Here is a 27630-nt window from a genome sequence, read left to right on the forward strand (position 1 = left end):
TGCTATCATATCTGGACAAGTATTCCCCTTCCAATTGCATATATCCAGTGATGAACTCTAAGCTGTCTTTGGCCAACTTCAGCTTTAGCAAGTTCTTTTGGTTTTTGTTGGAATTTATTGCTTTCTATATCCACTTCAGTGTCTGTTTTTTATTATCGATGCTGTCTGTATCTCGTATAAGGTAATCCTTTATCTTACTATTTATCTTTATTGCTTTTTCCTGAATTCCTCCCTTCTGAGTTTGTAAACTGAAATAGGCACTAATCCTATGTAAATAATTTTAAGATTCTTCAATTAAAATAACAAAAATATGTAGCATAGAGCATCTGGATTTTATGAGTTGTTTCCTACTTGACAGATTGTAATTTTCAAGCATGCTCTTATCTCATTAACACAAGGATGTCTTTGCCTGATTTAGGATCTTTCTCTTTTTTAGAAACTTGTGGTGGAAAATGTTGATGTGCTCACACAAATGAGGACCAGCTTTGACAAACCAGACCAGATGGCTGCACTCTTTAAGAGATTATCATGTGGGTAGCTCCTGATACTTTTTATAAGCCTTAAGAAGACTTTGATATTCAGTAGTTAGCTTTTGCTCAAATTTTGTAAAAATAAATAGTAAGCTGTGAAAAGTAGTTTAGGAAAAGGACTAGAAAATTTTTGCATACAAAGGATCTTGTAAACATAAATATATGGCTTATCTGTTTCACGCTTTTTAAAAAGCATATTCTTAGTACCATCTGTCAACTATTTCACGACTATTATCATTATCAGTTAGTTCATGAACACATTAAATTTAGTACAATAAATGCTATTAGATTAAAGGAGAATTAACTTTTGAGTCTGTAACTTAATAAAAATCAATTTTAGGTATTATTTACTTATGAGATGCACACATTTAAGTGAACAGTGTGATGGGTTTTGAGAAATATGTATATCCATGTAACCATTACCACAATCAAGATAAAGACCAATTTCATCACCTCAGAAAGTTCTCTTGTGTCCCTGTGTCAGTTTCTCACCCCAAGTCCCCAAAGCTAGATAACTAATCTGATGTCTATCACTGCAGAATTTGCCTGTTCTAGAACTTTATATAAATGGAATCATGGTGTGTACTCTTTTGTGTCTGACTTCTATCAGTTAGCATGCTTTTAAGATTGACCCATATGTGTTAAGTGAATCAGTAATTTGTTCCTTTTTATTGCCAGCTAGTATTCGTTGCATGCCTGAGGCTACAACTTAAAAACATTTTTTAATGTCTTGACACTGATTTTTTTTGTAGAAGGTATATTCTGAAATTAGAGTGAGTCTTAAATATTTATTAAAGTATTTTTAGCCAGGTACATATTTTAGATGCACTTGAATTAATTTTATTTTCATTTGCTTTTTGTACTTGAACTCAAATTTATAATTAAAAATTATTTTAAAGTTATACTTTTTATTGATTCATTTAAATCCTTCCTAACATTAAAATCCCAAATAAAGCAGTCTTCGTATTTGGGAAAACCAGAGAGTTTATTTTCCCAAATAAATAATCCTGAAGAAAATTAAAGCCATGCATATATTTTACATATTTTCCCTTTGGTGTTTTCTCTTTGTAGCTATATCAAATTTTAGAAAACTAAAATAATTTAGAGAATCAATTTATTAGTCTGTCTTATCCAGCTTTAAAAATACAAATTTATTTCAAAAAATTAGTATGAAAGTAAACTACAGTACAGATTGCTTTATAGAACAGCTCAATGGCATTGCCAGCATCATAAAGGGAAAGCAATGAGGGAGTCCTTTGGGGTGATGAAACTGTTCATTAGCATAGTGATGGTGATAACATGAATCTGCACATGTATGGTGATAGTGATAACATGAATCTGCACGTGTTAAACTTGTTTTCCTACAGCTGCATACCAACAAGGAAAAAAAGGCCAAGTTTACTATATGGTGCTTTAAAAATGAAGGTAAAAAAATGAAAAATGAAAGATTGGCTTGGTAGCATTGTAGGGAGGAAGAGTGTGAATAAATACTTAGTAGGAAATCATTTTTTAAGTCTCTACTGGATTGTATTATTTTACTATATACTTATGTTTTCTGGTCCTTTTTTCTTTACTTTTATTGTTTTTTCATGCTTCTGCCATTTTTAATACTCACTTGACTGACCACCTATCCATAACCCAACTTGCCCTCCTACTAATAAGTAATGTTTTGACTGTATCATCTGGTTAGAAGCAGCTAATCCACTTCAGTGTTCAATGCCTGTTTACTTCAGCTCTCCTATTTGTGGAATTGAAGCAAAATGTTAAAATTCCTAACATGATTTGCAAGTTTTCAAAATAAAACCATAAGTTCTTTATCTAGATTCTGTTTACTTGAACATTGTATATAATTGTCATTCATGAAATTGTAGAATTGGCCAAAATAAAAATTGAATTGTTCAGTCACAATGATCTGTATATATCAAATTTGTCTTTAAAGAGAATTTATTAAATCTTTTTTTGTGATTTAGGAAAAGATCTGCTTGAGAGTGGCTTATTTAGGGGAATAGAGAAAGCTGCTCTTTCAGTTGAACTGTTTTCCAGAATACTCTTTTTGGTCTCTGATTCATGCCATTGTGCTTCCTTAACCCTATATCCAGAAGTTGTTGTACTTTTGTAGTAGTATGATTTTCAGTCAACAGACACATTCTTTTAAATACTCTTACAAAGAAAAAGCAATATGATTTATTAAAAGTGGCTCTAAATCAGGAGGCAATCTGGAATTAATTTTCAGTTTATGCTTAACTATATGACTGAGGAAATCTAATAATGTCCCTATTCCTTACTTTCTGTTCTCTGACCCTGTTTTAGGGTTAAGTTTATCACTTCACTGGCTTCCTTATTCCAAATTTTCTTTTTTAGTTTCCCTGTAGTAATTTTTCCTTTTTAAAACTCATTCCATTCACTTTTACCCTGACCGTGCCACTGTCTATAAACCTACAAGTTGCCTCCAAAGACCTTTACTTCAGCAGTACTTTGGATATTATTATTACCTAAAACTGTTGTGCTAGTAAAATCTTGAATTTGACACTCAAACTCTCAGACTATAGGCATGGCATCCAGCTCTCCCATTTCGTTGCTCCTGTTAATTTTTGCTCATAGAAACTTTGATGTCTCTAATTTTCCAATCAGTTTCTTCTTGGTTTTACTTCCTTAGCCATTCTGAACTAAGTAAAATTTTGTTAGTAACTTTAGTTGCATTTTTCTCTTTGCTGTTACATCCTTGACTTTCTGCTACATTCATCATCCCACACAATTTCCCTGATTCTGGAAAAGCCTCTTGCTCCTTGAAGCCAGGCACTGCTTGTGAAATAACACTTCTTAAGTCTATAACTTACCTCTTGCTCATCCCACCCTCTTCACATTGCTAAGCTTTTTGACTAGCTTACATTCACTGTTTCATCGTCTCAATTCTCTACTCTCAGTACAATGTAATATGGCTACTTTCCTGAAACCTCTCGGAAACAAGTCATAGTGACTACCCATTTGCAAAATCTGGTCCTCTTTCCCTACTTTTATTTTACTTAATTTCTCTGTAGTGTTTATCTCTTTTATCCTGCTTTTCATTGAAACTTTATTCTCTTCATTTGTTGGTTTTTATCACTACGTTTTTTTTAGTATTGTTCTGTAATGCTACTGGGAAAACTTATCCAGTCTTATTTATCAGTGAGTCTTAAATATTCATTCCAGCCTCGACTTCTCCTTATGAGCTCCAGGAGTTTAATACCAAGTATTCGTTTGACCCAGGGCTTCTCAAACTGTGGTCTGTGGACTAGAAACAACAAGCAACAACACCACATTGGAGTCTGTTAAGAATATAAATTATTGGGTCCCACCCCAGACCAACTGAATCAAACTAAAGTTTGAGAAACACTGTTAGAAATCTTCAGGTATATATAACCCACAGATATTTCACAACATTTCTAGAATGGGAAGGATCATCCCCTCATGAGTGGTGCAAGTGGGTAGGGAGGAGAAAAAAAGCCTGATATTCTTTCTTTATTAACCATTTTATTACCTCCCATGCCATCCACTCAGTGAGTTGCACAAGGAAACTTGGGTATTGTCCCTGATTTTTCCTACAATCACATTCCACATCCAATAGATGTATCTTACAGATGAGAGTTTACAAATTGATGGGTCACATTTGACCCAAGACTTTCTTTGACCCTATACTACATTAAATTAAAATAATGTTTTTTGCCTATTATTTTTAAAATGGGAGATTTCACATAAAAATCCGAACTTCTGGCTTCCCCCCAAATACTGAGCATCTCCCTACATGACAGTGATAGGCTGGAGCTAAGTAGCATTTGTACCCTTCAGAAATTTTTTCTTCATTCTCTCCCACTCATTAGTTTTATACCTAGTATACTTCAATATTTTATGTTATCTGCTGTTGGTATGTGAGCTTGTAACTCCTACTACAGATCTTACCTTCTAAGTGTAATGCCCCAAAATCTATTCCTTTCTATTCCTGTGGTTCTCTTTAAGGCTTTTTCACTGTTTCATGAACTACAGTCATGGCTTCCTAATGTATGTCCGTTTTTCCCTTTCTAACCTATCTCCCACATAGAGGGTCATATTTATAATGATTTCTTTATGTATCATTCCTCATATTTCAAAAACCCAGAGCAACTCCCTCATTGCTTAAACTTGTGAGCATGGCATTGAAAAACCATTATTTGGGTTAATCTCATACCCAGCCATTCTTTCCCCCACTGCCTTCTCCTTGCCAGGTCTGAAACCCACATAGCCACTGCTTGAATATTATTAGTTCCTTGAGATGTATCTTAGTCTGGGCTGCTACAACAAAATACCACAGTTGGGTGTTTATAAACAACAGAAATTTATCTCTTACGGTTCTGGAGGGTAGAAATCTGAGCTGATAGTGCCAGCTTCATCATGAGGGCCTTTTTCAGGTTAGGGGCAGCTGGCGTCTCGTTGTATTCTTACATGACCCAAAGACCAGAGATCTCACTGGAGCCTCCCTAAGACACTAACTGAATTCATGAGAATTCCATCCTTAAGGTGCTTGAGTGCCTTGCAAAGGCCCTATCTCCTAATACCATCAGCTGTAGAGGGCTTAGGATTCCAATATAGGAATTTTGTAGGGACACAAACATTCAGACCTTAGCACAATGTTAATCGAAATCATGGGAGATGCGAGGAGGTGCTGGTGGTCAAATAGGTTTGGCAAATAATCTATTAAACAATAAGAAAAGTAAGATTTCTTACTTTGAAATTTCTCAGAAATTTTAATGTATCATCGTTGTTGTACATACATATTCAAGAGGAGGGTTAAAGGATATAATTTTTGCAAACTTTTTGATTAAATTCTGGGTATCATCCTTTGGATAATACATGATTATATCACACTACTTATTTTCTGATTATTCACCATATTCCCTGCTATTCCTTTTCTGTTTGTAATTTTGTTTTCTGAGCTGGAATACCCTTCTCTTTACTCCTCTGTGCCCTTCTTGGATGACATTTTCTCAGGGAAATCTTTCTTTTCACTTTTATTTCTTCTCTCCTTTTCTGGACAGTAACAATTTCCTGGTCTTATTTCTTGAATAACCAGTCTATTGAGTATCTTCTGGTCTTCTACTAGTAAGTAGGAGATGTTCTACTGAGTGCTAGAGATAGATAAAAAGATTAATTATAAATTACCTTATGTTCCTGCTCTTGCGGAATTTATAACCCTATTTGTTCCTTACATCATTTTGTAATACTACTATTTTAATTCATCACATTTTGGCTTATATTGTGTTTTATTATGTGTTTTAATAAAAGATGTTTGTGGTAAAGGTTTAAACCACACAGGAGGTAGAAATTCAAAAACAGTTCTCTCCATTTCCACATCTCAAAGGTAACTGCATTTAACAATTTTCTATATATGTTTCTAGAAATGTGTTCTATATTACAAATATACATACATATGTATGTGTGTAGCTTTTCTCTCACATAAATAGAATAATATTTTCTTAGTTTTTTTGACCGTCCATTTAGACTTATTAAGGTATAGCTCACTATTCTGTTTATATTTTTATTCTTATTACATAGTACAGTGCCTTGTTTATGGGGAATAAATCAGTAAATGTTTGTTGGCTTTTCAAAATATAAAGGTATTGATCCTTCCAGTCCTAATCTTCCTTGACTTTGTAAACCAAGTTTTAATATTGGATATATAATATTGAATATATAATAACTTTCAGAACAGTGTTCCCTAACCAAAGCGTAAGTGATCAAATCCACCCACAGTCTTCAGCAACCTGGTCTTGCACACAGTGTTGGTGATCTTAGTAGTCATTTTTGTTTTCTTGACTCCTAGACCTCAACAGCTTAAGAATTTAAATGTCTTTAAGTTCCAGGGCATTTGAGGATTTAACTCATATCCATTCTAATAAGCTTCGTCTTTCTCCCCTGGTCTCTCTCTCCTACCTCCTTACCTGTGCCATTTCTGAGGTGGCTACTTACATGACTATTTCAAGATTCTGCTGAACGATCTAAACCATTTTAAAGAAAAGAGTGTACTTAATTTGAAAAAACTATAATTTCCTTAATTTTAATATATCAGCTTTCAGTACCTTTTATTATTTGTCATAGTCAAATTGCTGTTAATTGTGCCTTTTTTTGTGGGGATTTTATGACTAAGAGTTTTTGCCAAGGTTAAGAAAGAATCCAATTCACATTCCTTTCTTCTCTTCCCCTTCTTTCAAATTCAGCTGTTGACAGTGTCTTGAAGAGGATGACAATAATTGGTGTAATTTTATCCTTCAGATCATTGGCACAAGAAGCGCTTAGAGATGTAAGAAACCATTATAAGCACGTATACTATATCCAAAAAATCCTTGTTTTCCTGGAAATTAAGAGTTACTCTTTAAACTTACAGTTGGTAGTGATATAATTAAGTCTAGTTTTCATAGTTATATAAAATAAAGTATACAGAGATTAAGTTATTTAAACTAATTTTTGCTTTGGTATTGAAATCCAGGAGGTATAATTTGCCTGCATATTGCACCACTTTTTCAACTTTTCATTAAATAAAGCATTTCACATTTTGACTATATACTCAGTTTGGCATCAAATACATTGCCTTTCTCCATATCCAAATACTTTAGAAGGTCACGTGAAAATAGAAAAAGTAAAATTTTATGAAAACTATAAGAAATTGAAAGGTAATATTTCATAAAGTTAGGGGTCACCACTTAAAAATAATTCTACATTCTTATTTGTTGTCCTGCTTAGGTCTTATCCTACCACATTCCTTTTCTTGTAAGTTCAATTGAAGATTTCAAGGATCACATTCCAAGGGAAACGGATATGAAGGTAACAAACTTCTACTTGGGTTTTACAGTTTCTGAAGTGAAATGTTTAAGTTATATATGAAATACAACTTAATAAATCCTAAGCTACTCTAAAGTTTCAATTTTAGAATGATTAGTTAACATACTTGCCTTTGAAAATGCATCTTTAAGGACTCAGCACCAAAATGCTTGTAGGTATTTTGAAAGTCAGTCATCCTTGATTACCTATAGCAATGTAACATGGGTTGATACTGATCTTTTTTACCTTAAACTAATAGTTGTTTATATGTGGCCATACGCAGAATGAGAAAGATAAGCCAGCGAAATAACAACTGTTTTGTTTTAAATAAAAATAAATTCAGTTTTTAAAAATTGATGTTAAAAGTCTTACAAAAGGATGTAAATTGTAAGCTATAATTGAAAAATTTTTTACTATCTTGTTTTTTAATTAATAAATAATAAGACAGAGTTGGTAGCCTTGTAAATCCCAGCAATGATGTACCAGTTGTTACATATCTAGTAAGTGACATATTGGGACGCTCATATTTATGTTTCTAAGCTTTCATTCTTCTGGGAAAGATTATTTTCTTTCTCAAATTTTGAAAAGCACTGACTGAGAAAAGTTATGTCTAAACTTGTTTGTATGACACTGAAGTCTCTTCTCAGATCGATGCCACTCACTTTTTGAAGCTTCTGTACATTGTTTCATCCTTCTCCCATCCCTTTCTTACTACCACTCTCTTCATATTCCCTTTGAGCTAACTATATCTTTGTGCATTCTCACATCTCTCTGTTTTGTCCTCTAATTTATTCTACCTGAAAATCCTGCCCTTTTCTCTCCCTGCCCATTGAAATCCTGCCTATCTTTTAAGACCTGGTTCAGTTGACATCTTCTAAGAAATATTCCTTGATCCCCAAATGATAAAGTATTTCTTTTTTAGTGTTATCAGAGAACTTTTTGTTTTTTCATTGTGAAATTAAATACATTCTGTCTTATATCATAGTTGCATTTTTCCACTTAAAATAGGTTGTAAATATTCTTAAGACCAAGACCTTGTTTTCTTTATTTTTATTTCAGAGTGCTTTACACAGAATAAATATTTGAGATCAATGATTGTCCTATGATTTTATGATTAAAAACCATGTATGAATAGCACAAAATTATTAAGTAGAAATAGTAGGAAAAAAAGTTAAGAAAACATTAAAGAAGTAATCAGTCCTTGAGAAGACACTGGTGTGCAGATTATGAGAATACTATAATTCCTCAACTATATCAATTTTCTTAGTGCTTGACATAATTGTAGTTTTCAGCAAATTTTCAACAGAATTTTACTTTTGTAATCAGATATATATTTGTAATAGCTTTATTGAGATAAAACTAATCTACAGTAAATTTACTTTTAAAGTATAGAATTCAGTGGATCTTAGTATAGTCACAGAGTTGTGCAATTATAACCATGGTTAGTTGCAGAACATTTTATCACCCCAAAAGAAATCTTGTCTCCATTAGCAGTCATTCCCCAATTCCCTGTTTTCCCCCAGTCCCCAGACCTAAGCAATCACTAATCTACTTTCTCTATATTTAGTTTTGCCTATTCTTGACACTTTATGCCAATCATTATAGTATAGATAGTCTTCTGACACTGGCTTCTTTAACTTAGCATTTTTTCAAAGTTTATGCATCAGTACTTCATTTTTTTTTTATAGCCGAACAATATTGTATGGATATATCATTTTATTTATTCATTCATCAGTTGATGGACATTTGGATTGTTTTTACTTTTTCAAAATTTTTTGTGTATACATATACTTTCATTTCTCTTGGGTATATCCCAAGACTGGAATTGCTGGGTCATGCGGAAACTCAGTGTTTAAATTTTTGAGAAACTGCCAGATTGGTTTCAAAGTGGCTACTCCCACCAGCAATGTATGAGGGTTTCAATTTCTCTATATCCTTATCAGTACTTGTTGTTATTTGTTATAACTATAGCCATTCTGGTGTCTGTGAAATGCATCTCATTGTTTTGATTTGCATTTTCCTTATGGCAAATTATGTTGAGCATCTTTTCATGCACTTATTGGCTGTTTTTGTCTATTTGGAGAAATGTGTCTATTCAGATCATTTGCTTATTCCTCAGTTGGGTTGTTTGCCTTTTTACTTTGAGATTGAGAGTTCATTATATATTATAGATAAAAGTCCATTAGCAGATACATGATTTGCAAATCTTTCCTCCTGAGCATTGTTTTTTCATTTTCTTCATAGTATCCTCTGAAGCACAGAAATTTTTAGTATCAATAAAGTCCAATTTATCTGTTTTTTTCTTTTGTTGCCTCTGCGTTTGTTGTCATCTAAGAAACAGTTGCCTAATCCAAAGTCATAAAGACTTATACCCATATTTTCTTATGGGAATTTCACAGTTTTTTAGCTCTTAAATTTAAGTCTGTGATCCATTTTGAGTTAATATTTGTGTTTGGAGTAATGGATCACAAATGTTCATCTAGAGCTTAATTTATGCCAATTTCTATTTACTTTAAGCTACACAGTTTTACTCTGTATTTTATACCTTGAGAGGGTTTTTTTTGTAACAATATCACAAGGAACCAGTTAGGTTACAAATTAGGTGGTTTTCAAACTGAGGTATTCAGCAGTCAGAATATCTTAAATACTTAAAATCTGTGCTACCAGACAAAATTTGGTCATTAGAAATTCATTTATCAGATTTTTAAATGAGTACTCCTTAGAAAATATATTATAAAAAGTAATTTACCATATTCATAGATATGATTAGTCATTGAAGCACTTAAAATTTTTCATTAAGGAAGTACAGATATAAACATCAGTCCAGTAATTTTGATTTACTTTTGATCATTCATTTTTTTGGCTTGATATTTTACATCTATGCTTCAAGAAAAATAGTACCTTTAGAATGATTCTGTGGGAATTTGCTGTAGAGAGTATAAAAGTTTTGTTTGGTCTAAGAGTAGGAAGTTACAATCAGCACATCACCAAGTACTAACTCAGCTGTTCAATATAGATAGGTTAGTTGTGCTGTAGTTCCTGCTTTAGCCCAGTTTCTGAGATTCTTGAGTGTTGTTGTGTAGGCAGAATCTAACTTAAACAGTTTTATCTCTCCTTACTAAAGTGAGTGTAAACGCTGGGGGGAAAATATTTTTCCATCCCGGGGCTAAACACCTTTGAACCAAAATCAGTCAAAGGGAGAAATAAAGTGGGAGAAAGCCATTTATTGCTTCCAAGCAGTCCACTTCTGCTCACCCATGCCTTGCCACCCGGCTGCAAAAGGGGACCCCACCCAACCTCTCAGGTCCAGATAAGCCCTCGCTCCCCCGTGTAATTACCTATTGATACAGAGATGCACTAAGTCCAGGTGAGAGATTCTGGAAATGTTGCAGTTTTACCCAAAGTGAGATTTCTCAGAAATTTGTTTGAGTATTTCTTACTTCGTGATTCTTTTTTTTTTAAAATCAGGTTGCAATGAATGTGTATGAATTATCTTCAGCTGCTGGATTACCTTGTGAGATTGATCCTGCCTTGGTGGTAGCTCTCTCCTCGCAGAAATCAGGTAAAATGCATCATAAATATTTAGTTTTTAGTAGAGAAATATATATATAGGTGTGGTGCTTATCTATTAATTCAGATGTCTGCTCTATGTAGTATGCCACCAGAATGCTATAGATATTTCTAGATTTATCTACAAAGGAATAACATTTCATCTGTTTCTCATACTAAAATGTCCTCCCCTACCTTCTTGCATGTAGCATGGTGTTTGACTGAATCATCAGTTCTTTTTTTTACTTAACATCGCTGTTTGTTTCATCATTCATACAGTGTGTTGAATTATACATTATAGTCACATGGATACTTACCATTAATTTTCTTGAGCTGTATTTTTCATAATCAAGCAAATTTTCAAAACATATCCTGGTTTTTCTCTTATGTTCAAATTCTTAGTTAATATTGTGGTAAATAGGAGTATAACTAGAATCCCAAGTACCAGTTATTTCAGTATGTATTATAAGTACTTTGGAAATAATTATATCTTAAAAGCCTTTGGGCATTGTTAGTTATTTTCATTTATGACAGTTTCTTTCTGCTTCTAAAATGGAGAGGTAGAAATTCAGTTCACTTTCCATATCTGCATCTTTTAAATAATAAATTTCAAATCGCATTCATATCCATTTTAGGAAAAGTAAAGATTTTTTTGATGATTTTGTAGAATAATTTATGAGATAGTAAATTTTCAAAACTGTGAACAGAATTTTTTTAATAATTATTTGTTACCATTTCAGTAGGAAATTTTAGGATTCCAGCTATCCTAATCACTTTTCTGCCCATGATGTTTACAGTTTAAAAAATTTGTTTTTGCCTAATTATTTTATTAGTGGTCCTTGAAATAATGCCTGAGTAGTAGACATTAGTAATTACATTTTTTCTATTTTATATTTCATGTAACCAAATTGTGGTCAGTTCTGTGGAAGCTCAGTAAAATACTTTATACAAAAATTAAAATTTGCTTGTTCTTAACTAATCTTGAAGAAATACCTTGGTTTTATTTTTAATTTTTCTCCCTTAGAAAACATAAGTCCAGAAGAAGAATATAAGATTGCCTGCCTCCTCATGGTCTTTGTGGCAGTTTCTTTGCCAACACTGGCCAGTAATGTCATGTCTCAGTATAGCCCTGCTATAGAAGGTACTAGTAGTTTAAAATTGTTTTGGCAATGGAAAAGTCATGAGTTTTGATGATCATGGTTTTCAAGCACTTGGTGTTCATTTATAATAAATGTGAGCTAAGTTATGCCACTTACTAGCTGTTTAACCTTGAACAGTTGATTTTTTATTTTCTGAGCCCCCGTTTCTTGATGAAGGAAATGTGTGTATGTGAGCCTGTGGTGCCTGAATGTGTGCATGGCAGGGGACAGTGAGGGAAAGGCCAACTCCTGGAATTATTTTAAGGATTGAATATGAAAAGATGTTTGTAAAGCAGCTAAGAACTTCCTTTTTAGTTTCAAGACAATGTAAAGCTGACGTGTGATTTCCTTTAGGGGTTTTTATAGTTTGTGTGACACAGATATAATTGTTAGTATCTTCTACACTGTTTTTAAAAGCACTAGTCCTTAAGAGAGTGAAAGGAGAGCAAGGCAGGTTGTGCCTCAACTCTGTTTATGATCATGCCACTACTTATGTAGATGGTGACGTAACTGAAGATTTGCCTTCTATGTATTATTTGGTATTTTGGGGTCACACAGAAACCACAAACCCTGTTTTTACTTTCTCAGGGCACTGCAATAACATACATTGCTTGGCCAAAGCCATCAACCAGATCGCTGCAGCTTTGTTTACAATCCACAAAGGAAGCATTGAAGACCGTCTTAAAGAATTTCTAGCGGTATGTATAGTCAAATAACAAAGCTCATAAAACTTTTATAAGGAAAATTTAGTATCCTAACAATGAGATGTAACAGAATAAATTCTCTTAATTTTTTTGGAAGGAACAACAGGTAAACGCAGAGCATTAAAATCAGGACATAGTTCACCATTTTTTCCCTTTGACTTAGAAGTCTCTCATTTCTAGAGCTCTGCAATATGACCTTTTTTCTAAGCTGATGTTTATACTGCCCTAGAATTTAGCCTAGGGTTTGAGGGGAAAAACATGAAACAAGCAAAGAGAGAAAATAATATTTTACTTATTTCCATTTATTTAGAGAAAAGCTGTTATCAGTGACAAGCTCATAAATAAGAGTACTGCTCACTGCCAAAAGTAGGTAGTAGTACTGACTCTAGCCTCATGAAATATGGCTCTTAGTTGCTCTGTTAGTGTAGTCTGTTAGTCTTTCCTTGTTAGTGTACCTTTTCCATATTTTATTGAAGGAAGATGCACCACACTATAATGAATGCTAGAATACTTGAATAATTCTTGTCAAGTTTAGGTAAAATCCTGTTAGCTTTTGTATATTTTTTTATTTTTTTAATTTAAATAAATATAGTACTAAAGAATATATTTTTCAAGACTTGTTATGAAAAAAATCAGTTTTAAAGACTAATAAGAATATTTGATTATTATCTTTTTAATATCTTAATAGCTCTTTAAATTATTACTTGAAAATAAAGAATCTAAGCTCATAATTGCTCATTAACATAAATAGCCATTGAATTATTGAAATGTATTGCAAGTTGAACATATTGAAAATAAACAAGTAACTCGTAAACATTCATTAAAAAAACTTACCCAAAGTATATATGCTTTTAAGCTTGCATCCTCCAGTCTACTGAAAATTGGCCAGGAGACAGATAAAACAACAACAAGAAATAGAGAATCTGTTTATTTACTGCTAGATATGGTAAGTCTCATTTTAGTTTTTTTTAACAACAATAAAGTTCCAGTCATTCCTGATAGTCTTTCTTGGCATTTTAGTGATTAAGTAAACAATAAGAGCTGAAGTACTTTTTTGATCCCTTCTGTTCATTCCACCCAAGTTGCACACTTTCTGAAAATTGTTGACAAAATTGTTGTATTTTACTGTATGGTAATCATATCAAAAAACAAAATAAAAGGTTAGCATTACTATTGGGTACTCTTTTATGAATAGCTTTTTAACCTCTTGGGAAACACTTTGATCTTATATTTTCCCAGTGTGTCAGTTTCAACTTCAAGTTTTCCAAATATCCTATATTCTGACTCTGTTCTGCCCATCTTATATAATTTCCTGTAATTCCCGATGCCTAGTCAGTTCCTCCTTTTCACCATGAACCAGCCGTGCTTATTTCTACCCTGTGCCTTTTCCATCACTTAGAATAATTTCATTTACCTTAAGAGATCTGTGTCTATCCTGATGACTCCGCATACTCCATAGCTCAGACCTTTGTTCAGGTAGACTTTCCTGATTACTGTGGCCTACATTAATCTTTCCTCCCTCTTTGAACTTCCCTACAACTTACAGCTTCCCACTTAATTGTAGTTGACCTTATGTTTGATTTGACTTTCTAGCTTATTAGAACTAGGTTCCCACATTAAACTTGATGATACAGACCATATTTTACATGATTATATTTAAACTTGTCTTTTATGTTTAGTATATTGTTGAGGGCAATGAAAGTGTTCAGTATATTCCTGTTGATTAATTCATTTAATTGAAAAGCAGGGATTTTAAACATTTTGATAGCATACACATGGCATATTTACTTTTCAGATTTTAAAGTAAAAGGAAGATAACTTGTGTCTATTTCTAATAAGAACAGTGCAGAAAATATGGTTTGCTAGTTGTCAGTAAATGTTCCCATTGAAAATAGTGAATTCTGTTGTGTTTTTGGCATTTTTCAGATTGTGCAAGAATCCCCGTTTCTGACAATGGATCTTTTGGAATCTTGTTTTCCTTATGTCTTGCTGAGAAATGCATACCATGCTGTCTACAAGCAAAGTGTTACATCTTCTGCATAAAGTATCTCCTTATTGAAGACAAGCACGCATTTTTGTCACCTAGGTTTTACCTGTAAACTGTGGATCTCTTTTACCTTAAGGCCTGAAAAACAGTTTTGTGGATTATAAATTTCTTTCATACGGTTGTATTTTCTGATCATTGGTTTCGTAATATGGTTGTATTACAGTACTTGATTGATTTGGGTTGCACATTCACTGAATTCACTGAAATTATTCCTATAATTTTAGAGTATCATTTGTTTGGAAAATGTTATCTCTATGTTTTTGATATTTGATAATGAAAAAAACCCTTTGCTTGTTTATTTCTGAAAAAAATTGTATTTAGTGATTATTTTAGATAGTGGTATTACAGCATTCATCTGTGTGTAAATTATTTCATATAGGGAAGAGTTCTGATCTGTACCTATGGTTCTTATTGAAAACAAAAACTGGATGTGCATTTCTGTGATGTTATGAATACATTTCTACTTTATTTTGAAACATTTGCCAAACTAAATACTATAACACTGTATAACATTAAAAATGTTAAAGGACTGCTTAGCATTAGAAGCAGACTGTGTTCCAAAATTCTGAAACAGCAGCATATGCTGTTGCTTGTATAAAGCCTAGTGATAATTTTTAGACTAACTTCCATGGTGCCCTGTTGGCATTAGCACTACCATTGTACCCTGCTGTATAATAAACAATCTTAGACATTTATCAACTGTTGATACAAATGTTAGTCCTTAACCACTTTTTATATGTTTTAAATTTTTGAAATTCAAGTGTATCTGCCATAACATAAAATAAACACTAGACTGGATCACATTTTGAATGATTTCTTTGAGATCCTCAGAAATTTATTCAATAGTATGAAAAGTTTAGCTTAAGCTTAGTTCAAAATAAACTTTAATTTAGGAATGTCTAAGTATAGCATTTGCTATCAGTTCAGCTATTACAAGATTATTTATTTTGAAAAACATTCCCATGTAAAAAATAATAAAATTACAAATAACGTTTTTTGAAATATAGTTGTGACATATCATATTAGTGTCAGGTGTTCAACGTAGTGATCCTGCATTACAAAATGCTCACCACTGTAAGTGTAGTTAGCATCCGTCACCATACAAAGTTACTACAATATGACTGACTATATTCCCGATGCTATACATTACATCCTTATGACTTTTTTTAAATTAAGGTTTCATTGATATATAATCTTATGAAGGTTTCACATGAGTAACATTGTGGTTTCAACATTCACCCATATTATCAAGTCTCCCCCCCAAATCACTGTCCATGAACATAGTAAGATGCTATAGTCATTACCCGTCTTCTCTGTGCTATACTGCCTTCCCCATGACCTACCTATATTGAGTGCTAATCATAGTGCACCTTAATCCCCTTCACCCTCCCTCCCCACCCAACCTCCCCAACCGCTTCCCTTTGGTAACCACTGGCCTTATGACTTACTTTTTATAATTGGAAGTTCATATCCCTTTATCCTTTATGCTATTACATAACATTTTTTAAAAATTAAGAACTATAGCAAACTTGTATGTCATCAGCTTGCTTTTTTTTTAATTGAAGTATAGTCGATACACAATCTTAAATTGGTTTCAAGTTTACAAAGATGGTTCAACAGTTACCCACATTATTAAGTTCTCCTCAGCTTGTTTTATTGTATCTGACAGTTAATTGAAAGAATGGGAAAAAATGGAATGGTCATGGAATGAGTGAAAGTGTTGAGCAATAATAGTAATGAAAGGGAAAGGTGTAAAGGGCTTCTTGTTTAGTGGATGGCAGGGCAGGTTTGAAAGCTAATCAAATGTTTTGGTCTTTTGCATTGTACTGTTTCTCAACTTTGTATCTAGATATCATATAGAGCTTCTGTTGATCATGGCTTCTTACGTATACACTGTCAGCTTGCGCTAAGAAAAAGCTGCTGTGAAATCAGTAATGTTTTTCTTGTTCACATACGGAGTGAAATGAAACTGATGTGCCACAATATCATCATTTTGCTATTTTGTGTATGATTTCCCCAGGAAATAATTGTCACTATCTATTGAAAAATGTCAGTGGGTTCTGTGGCAGTTTTTTAAAAGGGAAGGAATTTTTAAATGGGATAGTTTTAGACTTCATATAGCCTGATGACACAGTGAACAGCTGAATAGATCAAAAACTATTTGTTTTGAAATACTGGGATCCTAGAGTGGTAGTAATTGTTGATAATGATACTCTGAGAGGTCAGATAGGCATTTGAGTATGTGCACTTTGATTTGGGTAATACGTAGAAAGGCACAGGTTGTACATAAGTCATTATTTACCCCTATTCAGGCCAAGAAAAGAATAGTCTTTCATAGTCATGTGAAGTTTTTCTTGCCCCAATTTTTTTCTCACACCATACAGACTGACTGACTGATGTACTGTTTGATTATTCTTTACAATCTTTCTACTAAAAAAAAAAGACAATGCCAGCTTGGAAAATTAAAGGTAAAAAGTGAATTGACAACTACTCTTTTTAACATTTTATCTTCTTCTGAACTTAACATACTGGTTTTATTGTATTTACAATAATGTGATCATATCATGTATGTTTGCCTGTAATTTGCTTATTTCACTCAGTAGTAGAAAAGGTCTTTGTATCTTTGTATTCTTTTTAATGCCTCCATATATGCCATTAACTATTTTAATAATATCATTTGGATGAATATTTAGGCTTTTTTTCATTTATATTTCATCATAAATATGTTGTAACTGTACCTTGGTGAACTTGTCCTATTATCTCTTTAGGATAATTTCTCAAAATTAAGATTGGATGATGGAAGGATGTATATGTTTAAACTTTGGTACACATTATTAGATTTTCCTCCAATAAGATTGTATCAGTTTTAACACCTGCAAGCATGTGTGTGTGTGCAGTTGAGCAGTACTGGCTGGATAAGGTAAATTTAGTTAAGCCAGCAATAAGCCTACCTTGTCTTTTTATTTCCCCAGTTAGTAAAACAGTGCCTCAGTTAAAATTAGGGATTCCTTTCTTTTCAGTTAGACTCATTTATTCTTTTTCTCTCTTTTCTCCAACTTGCCTCACAATTTTCCCTTCCCTTTTCCACAGATAATCATGGATCTTGGCATGTGTACTTCCCACTCTGGATTACCTTAGTCATTGGCACTCTTCTAATCATTTTCTACCAGTTTTCCATTCATATTTTCAGCAATTATTGCTGGATGCCTTGATATAATGGTGAGCTAAATAGAGAAGGTCCCCTTTTACAGTTATGTTTGCATTTTAATGATGGTGGACAGTAAAGGAGCAAACTTCTGATAGCTATGATAGGGAAATATATAAGCTGATGGGCTGGGGAGTGGGGGAGAGAGTCACTACCTTAGACTGTGTCATCAGGGAAGGCCTCCATAGGAGAAACATTTGGGCTGGTATGGGAAGAATGAGAAGGAACCAAAAATGGGCAGAAAACAAAGGCCTGGGAGGCAAGGACAAACTTGGCATGTATGTGAAGTAGAAGTGTACTAGTTAGCATTTGTGTCACCAGGAACACTTGAGACTCCTCTAGAAGCTTCACTGGGCTAGTATAGGGAAGTTCCTGGGGCCAGGATCCTCACCTGACCCTAAACTACTTGGTGTTATAATTGACCTACTGCTCAGCAAATGCTTCCACACCTATAGGCAATGAGCTTACTGACTGAGTCACTATAAAGAGCTCCACCCAGTGCTCTGGGAGGAGGCAGAGTCAGGTGGATTATGGACCTGCAAACTGCTGGATGTAGGCGTGCCTTGCAAATAGGTTTTCAGCCCCGGGCAAGTTTGCTATGGATTCAATGTAACCAAAGAAATTGACAGCAAAACGTTCTTTGGGGTGAAAGGGTTTATTACCTGGCTTGTTCTCCCAGCGGTAGGTCAAGCACTAGCGTCTCTGCCTCCACCCAGAGCACTGGGCTGAGCTCTATAGTGCAGTAGTAGCTTATTGCCTAAAGGTGTAGAAGCAGTAGCCTAGCAACAGGCCAGTTACATCATCAGGTGGCTTCTGTTCAGTGAGGATCCTGGTCATAGGAACCCCAACTTCCCCACAAGGCATGATTCTAGTGCTCAACCTACTGCCATGAGAATAAAGCTGGGTATAAACCCTTTTACCCCAAGAACATTCCGTTGTCATTTCTCAGTTTCACCAAATCCATAGTGAATCACCCCTGGGCTGAAGCCCTCAGGCAAGACATCTAGGTAGCCCTTTACCTTTCTGGTCTGCCTGCATTCTTCATCTGTTCCTTGCTTATATGGTTGACCCTTGAACAATGCAGGGGTTAGGGGTGCTGATGCCCCATGCAGTAGGAAAAAACCTAGCTGTTTAATATCTTACTTTGAAATATGCAACGCCTGGCTTAGCATTAGACTTACTGTAGGGAGCTCCAAATGTGACTGACTGAACAATTATGCCTTTATGAGAGTGTGGATAAAGTGAGAGTTCCTGTGGCCAGGATTCTCACCTGGCCCTGGTTGGCTAGCTCACTGCACATGTGTGGGCAATATGTTGCATTGACTAACTATAAGGAGCTCCGACCAGTGCTCTGGGTGACATGGTGGCACAGCCATAGGGCTGCCAGCAAGCAGAGCAGAGGCTGAAATGGTGGCAGCGCTGAGGACAGAGGTTCGGAAGACCGTGGGCAGAGGGGCCTAGAGGCAGAGACTTGATTGCTGCATGCAGAATCTTGGGTGAACAGGATTTAAGCGATGGATCTGCCACTGTGGAAATAGAGTTGGCTATAACTCTCACCCCAAGAATGTGCAGACTCACTCTGAGTGAACAGGATTTTAGCAATGGACCTGCCACCGTGGAAATAGAGTAGGCTATAACCCTTTCACCCCAAGTACGTTTTACTGTCATTTTCTTTGGCCACATTGAATCCGTAGTGAACTTGCCTGGGGCTGAAACCCATTGGCAAGACAGAGATGAGCTAATTTTCAGAATAATAGCTGTTCCTTGAATGGACAACCCATTTTGCAGCAATGATTGTAATGATGTAGCACTTTAGTTGTAGTGGTATCTTGCCAATGGGTTTAACCCCCAGGCAAGTTCACTTTGGATTCAGTGTGACCAAAGAAATGACAGTAGAATGTTCTTGGGGTGAAAGGGTTATACCCAACCTTATTTGCACGGTGGCAGGTCAATCACTAAAATCTCGTTCACTCAGAGTGAGTCTGAATGCAGCAAGCCGGTCTCTGCCTCTGGGCCTCTGTCCTCGGCACTGCCATCACTCCAGCCTCTGCTCTGCTCTCCTGCAGCCTTGTAGCCATGCCACCATGTCACTGAGAGCACTGGGCAGAGCTCTTTATATAGAGTCAATAATGGCATATTGCCCACACGGGGGTAGTGAGCAAGCCAACCAGGGCCAGGTAAGAATCCTGGCCACAGGAACTTTCATTTTCTACACAAGTGGATACAGCTTTAGCAATAAGTTGAGTTCAACCTACTCAAGGGTTAAGTGATTTGTCAAAGTCATATAGAAGAAGTCATGTGGGGACTAGAATATTGTCTTCTTGATTCTTGGTATAGTATTCTATGCCATGCTGCCATGTATGTGCTTATAGCTAAGAAGTCATAAATTCTTAATCATAATGAACATTTGCTTGTTCCTGGTAGGATTTAGGAGTGGATGTGAGGTATGAATCCATGGCATCAAAAACCTGTGTTCTCAATCCCATCATTTATGGATGAATTATTTGATTTTTCTGAGTTTGTTTTTCCAAGTGTAGAATAGGATAAATATGAACCTCAAAGGGCTATTGTGAGGATTAAATGGGATTATGTAAAAAATTGGTGAAATTGGGACCTGCCACATAGTTGGCATTCAGTTAATGGGTTTTTTTCTGATATTATTAGGCTCTTTGGTTTTGCATCATAAAATTGCCTTCCAAAAATCCATCATGATTTGTATGAGTAGTATAACATCACAATTTGGCATTCATGAGAATGGGACATTTTTGTGTCAGCCTATATTCCAGCTTGTCTGAAAGTCTTTACATTATCTTAAACGGGAAAGAGGTTTTTATCCTTCATGTAACTTTTTTTTTTTAAGTCTTTAATTCAGTTGTTTATTCTTCCAGGATTGATCAGTGATATGTATCAGACAGGCCTGGTCCTAGAGGAATGAAGAATAAATATGCTACAAACATTCATGCTGTATTTCTTATGCCACTTTTTCCTGTGTCTACATTTTACTGTTATCTGACTGCTTAATCTATGAGACTGTAGAAGCTCATAATTAGAAAAATAATCTAGACATCATCTAAACACTGAGTCTAAGCAGAGCAATATTTTCCCCTCTTAAACTGCATTTATGTATACATCCCAAAGAATCTTTATAAGATATTAAATTGCAGGTATTAGAAAACCCAAATACATTTTCTCAGTTTAATTTGTAGGCAAACTGAAAAAATATTTTTGTGCTAGGTTTGCTCATTTTAATAGTTCAAATGCGGTACATATTTTGTGTCATAAATTGATCTTAATAGAATATCTCTCTTTAACTTTTTTTTCTTTCTCCTTTCTTTTCTGTTTCCAATAGTTTTACCTAGTCACATGTGTGGAAATCCTGGGGAATTACTGAAGGGAGTTCTCCGTGGAACAAGATTCAATATAGGAGACAAGATCCGGTATAGCTGTCTCTCTGACTACATCTTGGAGGGGCATGCGGTTCTGACCTGCATCATGAGCCCCGAGAACAGTGTGACATGGGACTTCCCAGCTCCGTTTTGCAGAGGTGTGTACTATGCAGTAAGAGTGTGATGTGAACACACACTAAGTAAATGGCTTTGGAATGGATATTATAAAAGCTCCACTTAGCGAGAACAAGCCCCAACTGGTCTTCCCATGCCAGCTATTTCTGTTCCTAAAGGTAGCTTTATATGATATCGAAGGAATGTGGTTGGACCCAGTAAAGTCTCCTCAAATACCCGCATGTTTCTTCCTCCTGTTTCTCAAACTCTATGGACTTTTGCAGATTTTTATCACCAGCTGTCATAACATTCTAAGATTTAATTCACGTTATGACATTCTTGATTTGACAGTTGCTCTTTTTTCCTTCATGTAACTTTAACATAAAGTAATGCTGTCTTGCCAACGGGTTTCAGCCCCAGGCAAGTTTGCTGTGGATTCAATGTGACCAAAGAAATTGACAGCAAAATGTTCTTGGGATGAAAGGGTTATACCCAGCTTTATTTCCACCGTGGCAGGTCAGTCACTAGAATCCCATTCACTCAGAGCAAGTCTGCATGCAGCAAGCGATCTCTGCCTCTGGGCCCCTCTGCCTGCCCTCACAGCCATCCTCCAGGCCCCTCTGTCTGCACAGCTGTCCTCTGGGCCTTTGTCTTCAGCGCTGCCACCACTCCAGCCTCTGTTCTGCTCTCCTGCAGCCTTGCAGCCCGGCCACCTTGTCGCACCCAGAGCAGTGGGCGGAGCTCTTTATATAGAGTCAACAGCCATGTATTGCCCACAGGTGTGCAGTGAGCTAGTCTACCAGGGCCAGGTGAGAATCCTGGCCACAGGAGCTCTCATTTTATCCACAAATGCTAAAGTTAATTTTAAGATTGTACTATATATACTTAATACTGTTCTGTGTCTGCCATACACAACTGATGTAAAAGAAAGTTTCTGTTCTCTTTGGGAGCCTCTGTACTTTTCCTCATGTTACCTACCTCTGGAAAGGAATGTTCTCTTATATTCTGATTGGCAAACTCCTGATCATACTGTAAACAGTGGGCTCAAACATCACCTTTTACCACAATACTTCATCTTTTGTTTCTTCTTCAATCTTGTAGATGTCTGTCTTTCCAATGGATTTCAGCCCCAGGCAAGTTCACTGTGGATTCAGTAAGACCAAAGAGTAACAATGGATGTTCTGAAATGGTTATACCCAACTTTATTCCTCTAGAATCCCATCCACTCACAGTGAGTCTTTATGTAGTAAGCAGGTCTCTGCATCTGGGCCTCTGTCCCTGCAGCTGTCTCAGTCTCTGTCCTTAGTGCTGCTCCCTTGCAGCCTTGCAGCTGTGCCACCATGTTGCCCAGAGCACTGGGTGGAGCTCTTTTATATAGTCAATGACTGTTGCCCACACGTGTAGTGAGCTAGCCTACCAGGGCCAGGTGAGACTCCTTGCTATAGGAACCTTCACATTATCCACAATGTCTTTATTATAGTATTAATTGAATCATAGTATAATTGTTACATATCTGTGTCTTCTTTGATTCTGGGAATGCCCTGAGGTGTCAGGATCCATGTTTATTCCATCTTTCTGTTTAATCAAACCCCTAACCATATGCAGCTCTCAGAAAATACTCTGTAAAGTGGAAAAGGCTGATGGCTTAAACAGATTGCTACAGAACTCCATTGATAAAGTTGCCCTTTGCTTCATGTTGGGAGCAAGTGGTTGTTTTTGTTTTTGTTTTGTTTTTGTGAAAGACCAGACAGATCATTCATTATGAGGTACAGAGACATGGGGATTTCCAGCACCTGGAATGGGGGTAGCTCAGTGTGCCAGGAAGTAGTTTCTGTGATTTCTCAAAATGATTCACACATCTGAAGTATTTGAAGGAGAATATAATAGGCATAAGAATATAAATAGGCATAAGGGTAGGAACATTGGTGGGAGATTTAAAAAATCAATGTCCTATGTTACAGGAAAATAATTTTTTAAAAATCTGGAAATGTAAGTGAAATGTCAAGGGCTAAGGAGGGGGCCATTAGAGAAATTACAAAGTGGTTGCTCAGGTCACTGTCCTGAAATAGAGAAATGATCCTTTCAATCTGGTGATTGACCTCTAGAGTCAGTATATCATTAAAAAAAAAATCATGAGCTTTGAGACACTTAACCGTAATGTTATCCCTTTGCAAAAATACTCCCCATACTCAAGCCAATCTGGTGATCTTCTCGTGTCACTGGGCACAAGGATTAGTAGGCCTCGAAATGTTATCCTTTCAGTATAACTTCTCATCTGTTCTCGAGACTGCACTGTCAGTTCCCTTGGCAGCTGATCACACAGGGAGAACTGGCAAGACTCATGAACTTTCAAGATGGCAGAACATCCCTGGAGAATAAATGCCTTTGCTGCTGGAGGTCACAGCACCCAGAAAGCGATCAGACAAGCAGCTGATGGCTTCTGTTAAATTCTGCTATTCCTGTCGCATCCAATCCCAATCCAAGAATTGCTGGCCGAGTACACTAGTTTCGTAACTCTAGACTGACGGACAGATCACACAACTCAACTACACTCTTCTCAGCTGTGAGCCATGCCACCTTCTAGAAAAGCGGTTTGAACATTTGAGTTTTATACAAAATGCCACAGTTGGAAGATAGATGTGTATCGAGAACAGCTTCTGAATCCCCTAAACCATCCTGTGTAAAACCTATAGTAGGAATTCTGCTTTGCTTCATACATCAACCTCATTGTACTTTTTGATGTTGAGGTTCCTAAAAGTGTTCACAGAGAGTGAGTCTTCAGATTGAGTTCCCCTGCCTCTGTGTGGGAGGGAGGCCTTCAGTATACCTGTATTCCTGGCAGGTGGCACCCTGGGCAAGGTGCTCACAACATGCTCTGATGACTGGCGGGTTGGATTCTCAGCTCAAGTGATCACATCTGGTCGTGGTTTTATCACCCTTTAAAATTTTGATTTATTTGAAAGGAAGAGAGGGAAAGACTAATACATGCTCTTCTGGGCACTAGAAGGGCCCCTCTAAGAACAAAGAGAAAAATAATTACTTGATTCCACTATAAAGCAAAGGGCATCTCTGTACCGGATTTCTGTAACATCTGTCTAGCCATCAGCCTTTTCATCTCACAAGGTGGGAAATTTACTAGAAGGGGATTTGTTTCCTTTTTTAATCTTGAAATTGATAAAGAAGCTTTCAAGTTTTCTAAATAAGTTAAATTCTAAAGGGAATCAGAAAAGGAGGAAACAGCATTGTGGCACTTTTAAAATATGAAGTGTCCTCAAAGATGGTTATAGTGGACAATGAGTTTCTGAGAACTTATATACTAGAGTCTCCATTTTCTGTTCTGATTTTTAAAAGATTGATTTGATGAGAGTTTTCATTTCATTTGAGTAGGAAAGATAAACAGAAATTTGCAACTTTAATTCTACTTATCCTTGGGAGCATTATGTATCTTTCCAGAGTCAAAAACTTTAGCAAGTGTTACTCCATCTTTCTCTACTTTCCTTCCTCACCCCAGATAATTACAAATCTTAAAAGAAATACAGTAGTCTCCCTTATCCTTGGGAGATAGGTTCCAAGACCCTCAGTGGATGCCTGAAATTGTGTGTAGTACCAAACCCTATATATACTATGTTCTGTCCTATACATAAGTATGATAAAGTTTAATTTATGAATTGGTACAATAATAGATAAACAATAATAACTAATAATAAAATAGAACAATTTTAAAAGCATACTGTAATAAAAGTTATGTGATGTGATTTTTTTCTCTCTTCCAAAATATTGTACAATACTCACCTCTCCTGTGATGATGTGAGAAGGCAATATGCCTGTGTGATGAGATGAAGTGAGGTGAATGATATAGGCATTGTGATTGTAGCATTGGGCTACTACTGAACCTTATGACAGGTCAGAGGAAGGATCATCTGCTTGCAGACCTCAGTTGACCCTGTGTGACTGAAACCACAGAAAGCCAAAACTCTGGATATACTCCATTAATATAGTTTGTCATATTCCTAGCATCAGTTCAACAAGTATCTTTTTAATACTTACTATGTGTCAGATACCTGGGACAGAATAGTAAAAAAATAATAATAACTAAACTAAAACAGAGTACTTAGACTTGTCTGTGGTTACCTGCCCTATGCACAGCTTCATCTAAGGGGAATGCTCCTAATGGGGGTTCCTTCTGTGATTAATCATACACTCTGATCTTAATATGTGGGTGCACAGAGAAAAGCAAAGAACCATGAAAGGATGAGGATGATAAAACATCCAGGCTCTTTTTCACTTTAATTAATAGATTTATATTTCTTATAACCTTTCCTGTGCAGAGAAGGTCCTCAGTCAATATTTTTGAAAGAATGGATACACAGGGCATTGTGTCCTAATGCTTGGTGTGTACAAGAAGGAGATGTGCTCCCTGACATCACAGAGTTACCATTATGGTGGAGGGAACAGATTTTACCTATTCAATCTTGACCAAAGAACAAGTGTTGACACTCACCATCTAATACATGAAGCAGATGGTAAAACAATGACTGTTCAGTGTTGTAGTGTCAGAACTAAACGGGCACCAGTGAGCCATTTAGTTCATTCAGTGCTATTGGTCATGGCCAATGGATATATGAACGCACTAGAAAAGTAATGTGATATGATTGGCAAATAATTAATAAGTAAACTTAACTAGAATTCAACTTGGGTTGGATTTTTTTTCTTCCCTCCCTCTCCTTCCTGCCCGCGTGCCTGTCTTTCTTTCCTTTTGAAATCAGGCTACAGTATTGTGCTAGTGCACATGTTTAATTTGGTGCAGAATGTGCGTAACAAAATAAGTGAAAAGCTGTAAATGTTAGAGGATTCTATTCCAGTTACTAAGAAGTAATGTAATTTTGTTAAGTTGCATGTAACATTTAAGTTCTGTCTCTATTATGGGTAATAAACCAAGCATTTACATTTCTGAACTCTATAGAAAAGAGAAAAAAGTGTATCAACTTATGACTATAGGTCATTGAACTTGTTAAATATACTTTTCCTAATTCATACTGTCTTTCTTGAGCTGGGGTGAAAAAAAACCTTCTTAAATACATAATTTTTATAGGCCATTGGAAAAGAGTATATTATTGCACAGTAGGATTATTGTAATGGGCTAAAGGATAGCATTTGTATCTCACTGGCATGTAGAGTTCATGTGAAAACTTTTGATCTTTGCTGGCTTTTTATCTGAAAGGATTGGAAATCTTTTTGGCACTGGCAAAAACAGAACTGTGGTGCTCAATTTTTAGCAATGGATAAGAAAGTCTTTGTTGAAGCCAGTTTATTAGTACATAATGGGCAACATGTTGCCTTAAAGGCAAATGCATATTTTTTCATATCAAAGAGCTCCCCAAATAATTTGGCAACATCCAAAGTTATTTTAAAGGGGCCTACATTTTCTCTTCCAGTCTGTCCTGTGCTGCAAAAAGTACTGTAATCTTCCAAGCTGCAGTGGTTTTTTTGAGTAAAGGGGGTTTTTCATGATATAATTGATATTATAACTACTCAGCTGGACATAAGCTTTCAAGGGCTAGATCCATTTGCAGATTTCTTTGCATTTCCTACCCCAACTAAAATAACCCAAATACATGAAGAGTCTATTGTGAAAAATGCATGAATAATGCAAAATTCTCAAGTGGACTATCAGAAATGCTACCAATACACTTATGGGTCTCTAATAAAATCATGAAAAATTTATCTGAAAAAAAGTATAAACATCTCAAATAGGTTGAGGCAGTTATAAGTACATGAGGAAAGGTTTCCCTGAAATACATCTTTTCCCCAGCAAAGTCTCCCCCTACCACAGTTTTATTGAGATTTGACATAAAACATTATACAAGTTTAAGGTGTACACACATTGGTTTGATATACTTAAATATTGCAAAATGATTACTACCATAGCTTTACCTGATATTTCCATCCATTATGTCCCATAATTACCATTTCATTTTTGTGGTGAAAACACTTAAGATCTACTCCCTGAGCAACTTTCAAATATCTAATACAGTGTTATTTACTATAATCACTCTGTTGTACATTAGATCCCCAGAACTTATTCATCTTATGACTGGAATTTTGTACCTTTTGACCAATATCTCCTC

General features: G+C 35.6%; 1 protein-coding gene across 2 annotated transcripts in view; it reads left to right on the forward strand.

Annotated features, from left to right (window-relative positions):
- Positions 1 to 15595, forward strand: part of NCKAP1 (NCK associated protein 1) — a 113216-nt gene extending 97621 nt beyond the window's left edge. For both annotated transcript variants that reach the window (XM_073218584.1, XM_073218585.1), the window contains 8 exons: positions 437 to 530; positions 6758 to 6840; positions 7281 to 7361; positions 10827 to 10920; positions 11932 to 12048; positions 12635 to 12744; positions 13607 to 13696; positions 14677 to 15595. In XM_073218584.1, the coding sequence (XP_073074685.1) occupies positions 437 to 530; positions 6758 to 6840; positions 7281 to 7361; positions 10827 to 10920; positions 11932 to 12048; positions 12635 to 12744; positions 13607 to 13696; positions 14677 to 14793 (786 nt within the window). In that variant the 3' untranslated portion in view covers positions 14794 to 15595. The remainder of the gene's footprint in view (positions 1 to 436; positions 531 to 6757; positions 6841 to 7280; positions 7362 to 10826; positions 10921 to 11931; positions 12049 to 12634; positions 12745 to 13606; positions 13697 to 14676) is intronic.
- Positions 15596 to 27630: the final 12035 nt, after the last annotated feature.

The sequence above is a fragment of the Manis javanica genome, chromosome 12 (assembly GCF_040802235.1).
Source record: "Manis javanica isolate MJ-LG chromosome 12, MJ_LKY, whole genome shotgun sequence".
NCBI lineage: Eukaryota > Metazoa > Chordata > Mammalia > Pholidota > Manidae > Manis > Manis javanica.